Source organism: Macadamia integrifolia, chromosome 5, assembly GCF_013358625.1.
Source record: "Macadamia integrifolia cultivar HAES 741 chromosome 5, SCU_Mint_v3, whole genome shotgun sequence".
In the NCBI taxonomy this organism is placed as follows: Eukaryota; Viridiplantae; Streptophyta; class Magnoliopsida; order Proteales; family Proteaceae; genus Macadamia; species Macadamia integrifolia.
In genome coordinates, this window is record NC_056561.1 from 6,730,945 (window position 1) to 6,745,075 (window position 14,131).

Genomic DNA, 14,131 nt, shown 5'->3' on the forward strand with positions numbered 1-14,131 from the left:
TGCTCCTCTAATCTACAAACTATCATGGTCCATTCAATGACCTACATTGAAAATGTCCTACCAACCTCAAAAATTTCTCCTTCTACTTATCATTCAAGTGCTGAACTGGGCTACTACTAAATTACCATTGTTTTGTCTCTCCTAGTTTTACCGCTCATCCACCAAACATCCGTAATCTCACCTCTAATTTCCAGCTTGCTTTCTCGTTGGTAAATCTTCTATTTACATTGTAGGTGCAGAGCTCCCATGAATGATCAAGAATCAGGAGAAAAGATATCCATGGCACCTACATTCTACACATACTAGATGTCCACCAAGCCCTAAACCAGAAGCAAGTACCATTGGTACAAGTTAGAAAGAAAACGGGTTTCAAACACTAGTATAAGTGTATTACATTGCTATTACCTAAGCAATGCATAGAGAACCAATAGGAGGTAACTCTGCTCAAACATGGTGACATATTGGAATGACTTTTAATCTAAAAAAAATTATTCACACCAACATCATAACAATACATGCCGACGATGATTTACAAAATAATGTTTCATTACACATACATATATTCACCACCACGAACGGCATTTGCAGCCCCTTTCCTTTCTTCTTCAGCCTCCTTCTCCCGTTCTTTCCAACTCTCATAGCCATGATCATCAGTTTGCAGCTCATGTCGGCAGATTGGGCAGGAGTTGTGTTCATCCTGCCATAAATTGAAGTATGTGAGACACTGAATCTTCAAAATAATGCTCAACAGAAAAAGGACAAAAAAAAAAAAAATTTAAGATACTATTAAAATAGAAGGTTTTTCTTTTACTTAGTTTGTTTACAATTTCCATGTAAAGTCAAAGTAGATTACCAGCCATGGCTTCAGACAAGGTGGGTGGAACAAGTGCTTGCAAGGCAATTCCTGCATCTCGTCATTTAAAACCAGTTCGTCAGTGCAAACAGCACACTTTGTCTCATTTCCCAGCTTTGCTAGGATTTCCTCAGTAATAGTGATAACAGGTAGTTTTGCAACCACTTCTTTACTCGCAGGCGGTGCTCTTGGATGATGAACAGTATCAATATCCTGGATGTTCAAGAAGAACTTATGTGAGAACATCCTTGATTCCACTACATGGCTTGATATTAATGCATCTCCACTTTCTCAATCTAAGAGTTCATGATGTGGAAACACCGTCAAATGAATAGAAAAAAAACACCTTTTTGCTTTTAGCAACAGTTCAGATAATAGAAGCCTCATTTATTTTATCAAAACTTTCAGATGGGAACAATAAAATTATACCTCCATAAAGTCCACATAATTTTAGTACACAAACAGCACATTTTACATTAAGCGTGAAGAAACAAATCCATATGCATTAAATCACTACGTCACATGATCCTTAAGAGCAAAAATCTAAATGAATTTCTTCTTTCTACTCAGATAAAATGTACAGCAGCACTAGGAAAGGGACATTGAGATTCCTAACAATTTTCAGTTTGTAAGACTATTTTCTGATGGTGCTTATGTATTACTTTGAAGTGTACACTTTTTGTTTTCAGGGGCTGAAAGTTTTGGCACTTAATGACTTTTGCCTGTTACATAAAAAATCATGTCGCCTATCAAGAAAGAAAAGGAGGGAGAGGGAGAAGGAGAGGTAGAATACCAGCAATGCACTTTCAATGACACTCTCAAAGTCCTGCAAATTCTGTTGCATGTGATTTATCAAGTCTTGTAGAACTTCAGTTGCACTTTCTGGTGCATTACCATTCTCTGATTGCCTCATTGATGATTCGGCTGCAGCAATGACATTCTGTGCCCTAAGCCATGCAGGTTGCGGGGGCTCAGGATCAACAGTGAGATGCCCCTCAAAAAGATACCCAGAATCTGTAAATTAACAAAAAAGTAAATCCCATTATTTAATCTAAGAAGAAGAAAATAAAATAATATAAAGATAAAAGAAAGAAGAAAGAAAAAAAGGAAAACATCCGATAAACCTCTATGAATACTATTCTGCACAGATTGAGGAACCTCCGACTGATCATCTATGTCATGCAAATGACCACGTGCTCTAGAAATATAAGACTTCAAATTTTCTCTTTCAGAAGACTCAGTAATGAAGCCTTCAGCCGCTTCAAAAAGCTGCAAACCAGCAAGCCAAAATCCAGGTGCAGTGTATCTTGACTGTAGAATGGTTGCAACCCGACAAACAACAGAGTAGATCTGCACACAAGGTCAATGTTCAATTCAAAATTTTCATGATTAAACAAGAACACTAAACTGCAAGCCTGGAGCAAAATGGTGTTCGTAATTCCCTTTAGACCTCTGAAGGTATCTTGCTGAGAGGACTGATGTAGATAAATCACTTGGGCTTACTTTATTACAAATAAGCCTTGGGTTGTGTTATATATGTATTGGGCCTTTGATCCCATGGGTTTTCTTTGAAATGGGCCACTTTAATGGGCCTAAAATATGGGTAGAAGGTAGAAAAACGGGATTTAATTTATTAGTTTAGTTAGTTGCTATTTAATTCAATAAAGGCCCATTAGGCCATTGGTCGGTTGTAAAATCATATATGGACTATTAGTTAGTTAGTCCTACTCCATGTTGGAGTCATAAAGTCAAGTCCTAGTCCTATTTTAAATTCCTAATTGTAGTATGAGTGTCTAGTCCTATTGGGAAACTAGCTCCTAGTAGTAGTTTGATTGCTATTCTGCCTTCTATAAATAGAGGAGCCTATGTACTTATAATTGCAGATTTGAATGAAATAAAGTTTGCAACTAAATGCTTAGAGCAGCTGAGATAGCTGTGGATGAGAAGCCCAGGCTGAGATAGCCACTTCCTTTATTCTCTTTCACCCTTCTCAACCCCCCATCTGTTTTATTCTTCTTTTTTTTATTTTATTTGCTGTAACATTCCAGAGGTATAATTCAGATTCTGATAAAAGTTTGCAGAAATAAGAACCGATCAGCAATCCTAGTGGGAATAAAGAGAGATCGATCTCCTCTCTTTCTCTCTTCTGTACTCTGTTCAGCTAAGTCTTCAATCAGGATATTACACGCCTCATAAGGGTCCCAGAATCCTTACCTAGTCACTGTTGGAAGCATTCTGCCGTTGTTCTTGAAGGTTCTTCTCAGTTTTCTCTCTCCTAAGTCAAAAAATAAGAAAGCTTGTAACTTCACAACCAGCCATCAAAATCCTCTCAACTTTGGGAGTTTTTGTACCCTCCCTAGGGACTATCTACGCCCAAGAGTGAAGCTCAATTTGAATCCTACAGACCTGGCCGCACCTCTCTCTGCTCAGCTCTATAGCAGGTCTTTCTCTCTCCTATCGGGTTGGGTTTTGGACTGGTTTAGCTCCTACATGGGTATTGTATCCTCGGGGGTATATTTGATGGTCTTATTTATTTGTTTCCTAGTCCTATTTTGTCTTGTTTGTGGTTGTAAACTGCGGAGTGAGTTACTTGTAATCTACTCCTGCATTAAGTGGTATCAGAGGTATGGTTGAAGAAAGCTCCAAACAATCTATCAGAGCCTAACCGAAGATGGTTCCATCAGTTCGTTATTTCGCTGGACAAAAGGATACATTCTACATCCTTGATTGGTTAGATTTTCTAGAGGAATATTTTGACTACTATAACTTAACAGAGACACAAAAATTTTAAGTTGTTTGCTTCCGGTTGATCAGTCGTGCGAGAGATTGGTGGAGAGTCCATGCAAAACGACTCTGAGTTCAAGGACATAAGCCTAGGACTTGGGAAGCGATGAAGTACGAGTTAGCGACACAATACCTCCCTGTATATTTCCAAAGAAGGCTCTTCCCTCCACAGGATTCCCATCAGAATACATCTATCGGCCTAAAGTTCGAAGAATTGAAGGAGGCTACTGCTGCCCAATCTAATGCTCAGTCACGTTATTTTTATGGGGAATTCCTTGAATGGATGTGTGAATTGAAGATGTACTTTGACAACTATAACTTAACAGAGACGCAAAAATGCCAATATGCATGTTCCCAGATGAGTGATTGTGTTCGAATGCAATGGAGAGTCCGTGAAAGGCAACTTCAAGTTCAAGGACATAAGCCTAAAACGTGGGACGAGATGCAGTATGAGTTGGCAGGCATGTACCCATCTGAGCATGAACGAAGCATGTACTTCCTTGCACCAGATGTCCAAAAGCCATCCACACTTGACAATAGCATGAAGGAATCATCGGTCTCTATTGCAAAGGAGCAACAAGAGAAGACACCTCTGACCAATGAACTAGAGTCCAAAGTTGAGGTTAGTGTTAAAAATTTTTCAGCCATTCCTATTGTTGAGAAAGAACTAGTCATTGATGTTCCCATCAATAGGACTCATGTGGAAGAAGTCGACAGCAATAAGGTTGCCACTATGGACAATGAGGTTGAGACTGAGAAACTTGACACTACAACAATTGTGATGATTGTGAACAACCAAGAGGAAGATCTTAAGAAGTTCAAGAATGAAGTTGTGTTTGAACCATCAATGGAACCGGTTGGGAACCACCAGATAAATGAACCAAAAGAGCTTTATGTTGCATTGAAGTTAGAAGAGATCAAAAGTGCATATGTAGATGACCCTATGGCTACATCCAAAGATGTTGAAGTTGAGCATGTGGAGTTCGTCATCCTATTAAAGTATCTTGAAGATCGAGCTCCTCACATTCTAGACTACATCTTTATTATCAAAGAGCTACCTGAATTTTTCGACGGCTTGAAGAGGGACATGCACCATGATATAATCACCCTCACACTACAAAATTCAAGAACGAATTTTTTCTAAGAGAGTGCGAGTTGATGTAGATAAGTCACTTGGGCTTATTTTATTGCAAATAAGCCTTGGGTTGTGTTATATATGTGTTGAGCCTTTGATCCCATGGGTTTTCTTTGAAATGTGCCACTTTAATGGGCCTAAAAAATGGGTAGAAGGTAGAAAAACGGGATTTAATTCATTCGTTTAGTTAGATGCTATTTAATTCAATACATGTCCATTAGGCCATTGGTCGGTTGTAGACTATTAGTTAGTTACTCCTACTCCATGCTGGAGTCATAAAATCAAGTCCTAGTCTTATTTTAAATTCCTAGTTGTAGTAGGAGTGTCTAGTCCTATTAAGAAACTAGCTCCTAATAGTAGTTTGATTGCTATTCTGTCCTCTATAAATAGAGGAACCTATGTACTTATAATTGCATATTTGAATGAAATAAAGTTTGCATTTATGAAAAAAAGTTTGCAACAAAATGCTTAGAGCAGCTGAGATAGTTGTGGGTGAGAAGCCCAGGCTGAGATAGCCACTTTCTTTATTCTCTTTCACCCTTTTCAACCCCCATCTATTTTATTCTTCTTTTTTTATTTTATTTGCTGTAACATTCAAGAGGTATAAGTCAGATTCTAATAAAAGTCTGCAGAAATCAGAATCGATCAGCAATCCTAGTGGGAATAGAGAGAGATCGATCTCCTCTCTTTCTCTCTTCTGTACTCTGTTCAGCTAGGTCTTCAATCAGGGTATTCAAAGCCTCATAAGGGTCCCACGATCCTTACCTAGTCACTGTTGGAAGCATTCAGCTACTGTTCTTGAAGGTTCTTCTCAGTTTTCTCTCTCCTAAGTCAAAAAATCAAGAACGCTTGTAACTTCACAACCAGCCATCATAATCCTCTCAACTTTGGGGGGTTTTGTACCCTCCCTAGGGACTATCTACGCCCAAGAGTGCAGCTCAATTGGACTCCTACAGACCTGGCCGCACCTCTCTCTACCCAGCTCTATAGCAGGTCTTTCTCTCTCCTATCGGGTTGGGTTTTGGGCTGGTTTTGCTCCTATATGGGTATTGTATCCTTGGGGGTTTATTTGATAGTCTTATTTCTTTGTTTCCCAGTCCTATTTGTCTTGTTTGGGGTTGTAAACTGCGGAGTTAGTTACTTGTAATCTACTCCTGCATTAGGAACAGATAGATTTAACTGTGTTTAGGTAAAAAAAAAACATCAGGCTAGTAGAACCTGTGGTCCAAGGACTAAAACTTAGTGACAAAGATTGTATCCCAGGTTAAGCCCATTGGCTTTGAATACTTCAACTGGATATGCAATGATTACAATCTTGGATGCAGAGGACCATTGCAGCCTTACATTCTTATTGATGAATGGGTACCTAGAAGCTTAGAAAATTCCTAGAAGAGGGCACCATCATGACCTCATTTATCTTCCTTCATTTACTCATTTATTTATTTTTAAAAAGAAAGAAGGAAAAGACTTGTGTTGAGGGTAACCCCCTCACCCCTTTCCAAAAATAAAAAGAAAAGTAAAATCAAAATAGAATAAGACCACCACAACCACAAAATGTAAAATCTATCTAGAATTAAATAAAGAGAGAAATATAAGGGTGGAAAACAAGCTTGTCTGATAAATTAGATCTGGTGTTCCGCATTTCAAACAACTTAACAAAGCATCACATATACATTATAATGTGAGCAAATCAAAATTCCAGATGCATAATTAAAATATATTAGAAGGTTGTATAAGAAAGACTAATTATACAGTTAAACATTACTTAGTTGGGACTCATAACATGATTCAACAAACAAGCACTCTCTACTTGCTTAGAACTAGAGAGTCGAGACTAACTCACACAATTCCGTAAGTCCTAATCATAATGACCCTAAAGTAGAATTCTCAGTACAGACTGACACCCTATCAGTACCTTGCCCATAAATCATATCAGATTCATGGCACCTTGGGTTCATCATATAAACTATAAAGGAACAAAAAACCTCTCCAATGACACTGAAATCAAGAAAACTGGCCATGTTACGAATATCTGGATTAAGGTCTTGCAACTTGCAAGGCAAGTATCAAGAGTAGAAAACTTCACTTTTTAAATGGATAACCAAAATCTCTAAGAAAGCAAAATAAATCCAACCACAAAGCTAGAAAACAGTTCCTGAACATGGAACAATAGTAGAATAACCGTAGCTATGTTGCATCGACCACTCAGAATAGGCACTGCAACCGTGTCCAGCTCATGAACACAGATTCCAACACCAACATAATGCAGAAAAACCTACTAAACCCATGCCGTTTCTCATTTTGAACATTTTTATCTCTCGTGTCTAGGCTTCCATCTCTTTGTTATTGTTTATGTTGCAGAAGAATCTAAGTTTCAAGGATGATGAGTCAATATACGGGTCATTACTGACATCTATTTCTTGGCAACTTCTGGAAGATCAAAACAAATCGATGGGCATAACTTAGGTGCCACTTGAACCCTTAATTAGCTTGCCAGTGAATGCAAGATCTTGAAATTTGGAGTTGTTTGGGAAAATGTATCGGTAATTTACTGAGAGCTTCACACTGACACAGGGTTTCTATCACAAGAAGTGGGAGTCAATAAGAAGTTATAGATTAGTCGCTTTTTTCATTTTTCCTTTCATTTGGAGAACACTGAAGAGGGTTGCTATTTGTATTTTATAATATTAGTCAAAATACTAAGTTAATGTCATGGGCCATAAAATTATATAGTAGTATAAAGAATTAAAAAGTCTCCATCCTTAAGGAGTTTGGGTTTTTAGTAAGATAGGGTTGGTAGAATGTCTACAAGTTTCTATTTGTTCAAAGAGGCAGTAAAATGAGTTTAGGAATTTGAAGTTGACAAATTTCTATTTGTCAAATATTTGTTCAAAGAGGCAGTAATATGAGTTTAGGAATTCGAAGTTGACAAATTTCTATTTGTCAAAGTATGCAGCCAATAAAGTGAAGGTACTAACGGTCTAACCTATTGCAACTTTGCTGCTTTTGTAGTTGATGCCCTTGAGTCCCAGTCCTGATTGTATCTTGCACTGATCTTACGTAACTTATACTCAGGTAGCCAATAAAGGGGAGGGGCATTCACTATGATTACCTTCTTATGATCAAATTTGCAAGAGAAAAGATAGCAGGGCCTTGAGAGGAAGCCATTTGAGTTACTACTTTACACTAGGATATGAAATTATCTAGAAAGGCTGTAATTCCCATCCAAAGTCAGCCCAATTAATAAAGCAGAGAAAATTGTACATATTCTTCTCTGCAAACTTTTGGCAAGGTTCAGTTATTATTCTAACTTCTTGGTAAACTAGACATCAGACAAGAAATTGAATTGATCCCGACAAAATTTCCGAAGTTGGTACAACGCCAAAGAAAACTGGGGCAATCCAGAAACACCTCGGGACAACATATCTACCGAGTTCCGAGAAGAATTTCAAACAAAATCACATCATTAGACATCAATCGTCCATCAATAGAATTTCTGAAACTTCACCAGTACATTGGGTAACAAGAAATCAGAATTTAACAGAATAACAGATAAAGAGACAAAAAAACAAACCCTAATCTTTAAATATCAAACAGAAAGATTCCAGAAGAGTCTTACCGAGTTCCGGAGAGAGGGTGAAGCGGATGGATAAGTTTCAATAAGCAAAGATTTAATCGAGGAGACGGCCGCTTCGAACATCTGTTTCTTCCCGAGCTGTTTCTGCAATTCCTGCAGCCTTTCCTTCAAAGAATCCTCAGAAATAGAAGTCATATTTTCTTTCGATCTTGACAACGAAGAGTTTTGCTTCCTCTTCTGAAATCTTCTCTTGTTTATAGAAGGATTTTACTTGCGGCAGGGGAAACCAAACCAAGGTTAGGGACGACCACGAATCTTAAGTCGGTTTTTCGGTTCTAAATTCTGAATTTTAATTTTCTCAGAAATAACATTTAAAATAGGAGATTTTGCAAATGGAGCTTCATTTTTATGATAAATAATAAAAATAAAAAATCGACATGATTGTGTGAAAACTGAGAAAGCCTAACCCTTGTGATGGCTTTGAAACATAATAAAAAGGGTAATTTATAGCATCACCCCTGAGAATGCTAATATCAAAAGAACACCCTTCTCTTTTACCAAATTAGACTCGAACTCCCTGCCATCAGTCACTATTAAATAATATACCTTATATGTTGATGCCATCTATTATATTTTATTTTAAATATCAAAATACCCTTACTAAATGTGAAGTACCTAAAATACCCATGCAATAAGTCCCATCCAAATAGATTTAGACTACAGACGATCGTAAGAGCATCGGAAATCAAGGCAGCGACAACAACATCAGCGACATTCAATGGGGTTTTCTTCATGTCACATTCAACTTCAGTCTGGACATCCCACATCCAAACAATCTTGTCATTTGAGCCAGAGCATATATAATGGGAATTGAAAGAGAAAGCAAAGTTGGAGATGCCCTGTTCGTGGCCTTCGAATTCCTTGAGGAGATAACCATCGGTCAGCGACCAAAGACGGATGGTCTTATATGCTGATGAACTACCCAATAGCTTGCCGTCGTTGGAGAATTTGATGCTGGATATGGAGAAACTCTTGGTGTGGAGCCCTAGCTCTCCTTCATCTTATCCTCACTCTCTTGATGCGATCCAAACTAAAGCCAAAAAACCCTCGGCGCCCCCATCGCCGTCCCGTTCTGATCTGCCCATCTCTGTGTGAGGCCCTAGTTCTCCTTTATCTTATCCTCACTCGTTCCAAACTCCAAGGCTTCAATCATTACAAATACAACTTAGTTTTTCTATATCAATTTATTCATTCATACGAGATTTGGATTTTGATTCTAGATCCTTTGATAGCTGATTTCTTTTGGTGGACTTATTTGGCTTCTCGCCATTGGAGAAATTAGTTCGTGGTTTGTGTTGTAGACCTTGGATCTGTTCTTGAGGTGGAATTGATTAGTCGAGATCGGTTCGAGAAGTTGGAACGAGTGAGGAGGAAACATACCAGAAAAGAGGAGCAAATTTCAACCATAGCAATACCAATGAACCACTGGAGTGAGTAGCTGAGAGAGACAGAGACAGAGAGGGCGTTTTAGGTTCCACCTGTCCACATGAATAGGGTATATAATGGTCAATCCACAACATTTTTTAACAGAGACTTACAGCAAGAGGTCCGAGTCTAATTTGGTGAAAGAGAGGGGGTGTCCCTCTAATATTGGCATTCTCCAGGGGGTGGCGTTGTAAATTACCCTAATAAAAAATTGACAACTTGTCTCTCGTTAAAGTGCTAACACAAACATGTGTGAGATGAGGAAAAAGAAATGGCAGAAATATAGAAATAATTAAAAAATAATATATATTTTTTTTTGCTGAGAGCGCAATTAAATTACCCTAATAAAAAATTAATAACTTGTCTCTCGATAAAGTGATGACACAGACATGTGTGAGATGACGAAAAAGAAATGGCAAAAATATAGAAATAATTAAAAAAAAAAATTTTTTTTTTTTGCTAAGAGCATAATTCTTATGTGTGCGGAAAAACCAATGGCAACATACTAGAAAGCATTCATAGATACTTCTTTTCCTATTTCATGGGGTGGATTATTATTTTACCCCATACAGACACAAGGACCACATTGCCCCACATAACTTTTTTTTAATTAAGAAAAGGGTGATAGAGCAGTTGATCGCTATGGTTGTTGCATTAATATGCAGACCAATGGGAGGGAGACAGAAGCACTGACTAGGAAGTAGTTCAGGGGGTACAGCGGTCTTTTACATCCAATTGTGTCTAAGCATAGGGGATGCAAGCAAGATTCCTTTCTTTTTTCTATTTGAAAAAGAAATATATTAAGTAGTAGAATGGAATGTTTACAGCACTCTGGAGTGGGTGCAAAATTGAGCAAATGTTGGGGTAGTGTTTCCTTTGCTATAGAGGCAAAGTACTGTACCCAATAACTCTCTTTCCTCTATAATTGTTTCTTCGCCCTTGTTTCAGCCATGTCCTTGGAAACTCTTATGGCGATGGTGACAATGTCGGTGAAGGCAACGATAATAACGACAGTTTTGGCCTCATATTGAAACCCTTCTCACTAACCTATGGTTCCAGCAAGTGAAAAATCCACATGGGGCTCTCATCTCCCACAAATCTTACTCTTAGAAGCTCTTCCAAGCTTAGAACCTCACTCAGGTTGCCATGATAAGCCTCAAGAAGGAGTTCTTCTAGATCCAGAGCACCGACAAATCAATCTCCAAGGTCAAGGAGTTCTCCACCCTCCTTTCATAGATGTGTCTCCTACTTCAAAGCTTTTGTCCTCCTGATGAACAGTTGCTCTAAGATTTGTCCGATCTGATGTCATTCTATTCCATGGCTACAAGGATGATTTCCTCCTCTCCTATCCTCGTTTTGTAGGATGGGTGTCCCAGTTTGAGTATGGTCTTGGCTTCAAGATTGATGATGCAACCAGAGTTGCTGATGTAGCAGAGGTGGAGGATGGCGAGCTTGGAGGATCACTTAGTGGCGGTGCCATCGTTGTTTTCTTGGAAATGGGTGGTACTATTGAAGGGTTTGAGGTCAAAGAGCTTCTTAAGCCTTTAACGAAGATCTAGACAATGGCATATACATGAGGTCCCATAGGCAACAACGACGTTGAAGGTGCCAGAGGTTGTTGCTTTATAGTTATCCTTGTCGACAATCTCGACCACGTGGTGGTGATGATGTGGCCATTCTGAGTGGCATGGTAGGAAGTGGCGACATGACAGTGTTCGGTGTCTCTGATGTGGCCATTCTGAGTGGCATGGTAGGAAGTGGCGACATGACAGTGTTCGGTGTCTCTGATGAGATAACAAAACTATATAATGCGCATAGAGTAGATTGATACATACGTGGCAGGTGGTGTGAAATTTCGGGTCAAAGTTAACAAACTAGGCTTATTTACATTTCGGGGCATTTTTTATAGTAAAAATAATTTTTCTGGAAGACGGTTTCTTCAGAGAAAAAAGGTTAGAGTGTAATTTATCTAGTCTAACACTTTTGATTCGTCGCATTTTGATACCGTATAAAGAAGTTACGACTTCTACAATCAAAATATGGCTTTTGTGGCAGTTGAGGGCAATTTTTGTATTGAAGATAATTTTTTTAGAAAAAACTTTCTCCATGTAACCTTGCAAGAAAAATCCAATATTTACAATGCATTTGGTTTCATCTCATTTCGATTAAGTATGAGGAAGTTACGACATCAGAAAGGTTCAAGGGCATTATAGTCTTTTTATGAAGTTGATTATGACAATTGGGTCTTATGGAATGCTGTAAAGCATCAAGTCATGGTTGTTATGCTTTTTGTTTTGGATCAATAGGAATTTGTATGAGAAAGTTATGAAAGTTTATGTGGAATCGATCTAGAAAATCCAAAACTAGATTTGAATGTTACTCTCAGTAAGAAGTGGGGGCTTTTGAAATATAATTTAAAAGTTCAGGGTTCTGGTTGAAATTTTTAAAAGTAAAGGTGATGATTTGTGATTTAAAGATGTAAAGTGGATTCCGTGTAGCGCATATGCACAAGGGGGAGTTAATAAATGCCTCTTGGATCGATCTGAAGCAATAAAATCTGACTGATCCTAATCTAATGGCCGTTTCCGGTTTTTGAAAAGTAAGGTGATGATACAGCCGACGAGAAAGGGACAATACATAGCTTGCTGATGTAGGCTTGCGTCAGCATGATATTAGCAGGGTCAAATCCTTGTCTTTAACGATTCTGATCTAAAGGCTTAGATTTAAGATGCATTATATTATTCTACGGCCAGAATTAATGGAAAACTTTAATACCTTATTAACGGTTATAATTGATGCGCCATTCTCCACAATGCCAGCGTATACTACGCCACTCAAGCAAAGATTCCATTTAAAGTGTTCTTATTGCTCCAAACTTCAAATGACCATTACTTTCTAAACCTAAAACCAAATGGGTCCATCCAAGTTGCAGATTCTTCATATTTTTGAGCTCTATCCAGAAGAAGAAAAAAAAAAAAAAAAAATAGGGTTTTGATGAGTGCAAGATTGCGATTTTTTAGAGAAAAGTTATACCACCATTAATGGCTATTGAATGAGCTTTAAAGCTTCAAGTGAATGATGTGTGCTTCATTGAAAGTTGGTTTATGAGGTACTTGAGCTCCATTGATAGTGTTTTGATTCCAAACAAAGAGAAAAAGAAAGATAAAGAGAAAAAGAAAAGAGCTTGAGGGTAGTTGTTGGTACTTTGAAGAGCAAGAAGACAAGAGGAATAGAGGGTATGTGCACCTAGTTTTTCAATAGAGGTTCCTAGGCAACAGGTTGTGAGACTTTCTAACGCTAGATTTATATTATATATATATATATATATGATGAAATATATGTATGCTAGGTTAGTTGTGGATGAATTGTCCGCATACTAGCTAGTTGTAGATGTACATACTAGGCAGAGTTTGATTGTAGAGCATTGATGTAAGCCCCTAATTTACTGTATTTTTGTATTGTGTACTTAGTGGGTGCTCTTATGCAGTGGGGGCTACACATTGTACTAGCATTGTGAGTACTATCTTAGTTGCAGTTTGAGAAAATAGTGTGTGAGTGCTTTCAACTGTGGATACAGTCAAAAGTAGTCTATTGAGTAAGTATGAAGCTTTTACAAGCACTACTCTACAGATGTAGCAAATTATCGAACCTCGTAAAAATCATGTGTTGTGGGTGTGTTTGTTGTTTTTATTATATATATTGAAGTGCGTGGAATACGGAATGTGTGTGCGTACTTAAAAGTGCCAATAAGAGGCTGAGTGTGCATACGCCCGTGTGCAAACAAGGATAGATATATCAGTGTTTGCTTTGTCAGATATCGGACAAGTTTTTGGGGATCGAAATTGGACTCACTGAGTCACCCTCTCTCAGTGACTTTTCGGATTACAACAAAGGTATCATCAGAGTGGACGCCAGATGATGCATTGTTGGTACAGAAGTTGGCAATCAAGTCTTGGCTAGTCTAGATCGGAGACCTTCTAGGCCATAATCACAAGTGACATGTGGATTTTTTGGAACGTGGAGACCAACCAATGTGTCGGCCATCATTGTTGAACATCATGGGGTTTTGTTTGCCATTCCCGCCCCTCTTGTTTGTTTTTCTTTAAAAAACATGTGTCGTGTGTCCACTTGTCTTGTAAGCTTTGTTTACAACATTATTTCTATGCTTTTTATTGGTTGTAGCCATACCCTAGCCTGAAAGACGTTGTCTATAGCATATAAGACAGTTTGGTCGTATTCCATTCCTTGGTTTTAAGTATTTTGTATCCAAAACCTTATGTATCTCATGCCTTTCATC

The 14,131-nt window shown here is 38.1% G+C and overlaps 1 protein-coding gene across 1 annotated transcript; it reads right to left on the reverse strand.

The window, feature by feature from the left end:
- Positions 1 to 351: 351 nt before the first annotated feature.
- Positions 352 to 8,783, reverse strand: LOC122078392 (E3 ubiquitin-protein ligase AIP2). Its single transcript, XM_042644364.1, has 5 exons — positions 8,392 to 8,783; positions 1,978 to 2,203; positions 1,647 to 1,867; positions 854 to 1,066; positions 352 to 697 (listed from the first exon to the last, which is right to left on the reverse strand). The coding sequence occupies exons 1-5, from the start codon at positions 8,542 to 8,544 to the stop codon at positions 548 to 550; spliced, it is 963 nt and encodes a 320-aa protein (XP_042500298.1). The 5' UTR covers positions 8,545 to 8,783; the 3' UTR covers positions 352 to 547.
- Positions 8,784 to 14,131: the final 5,348 nt, after the last annotated feature.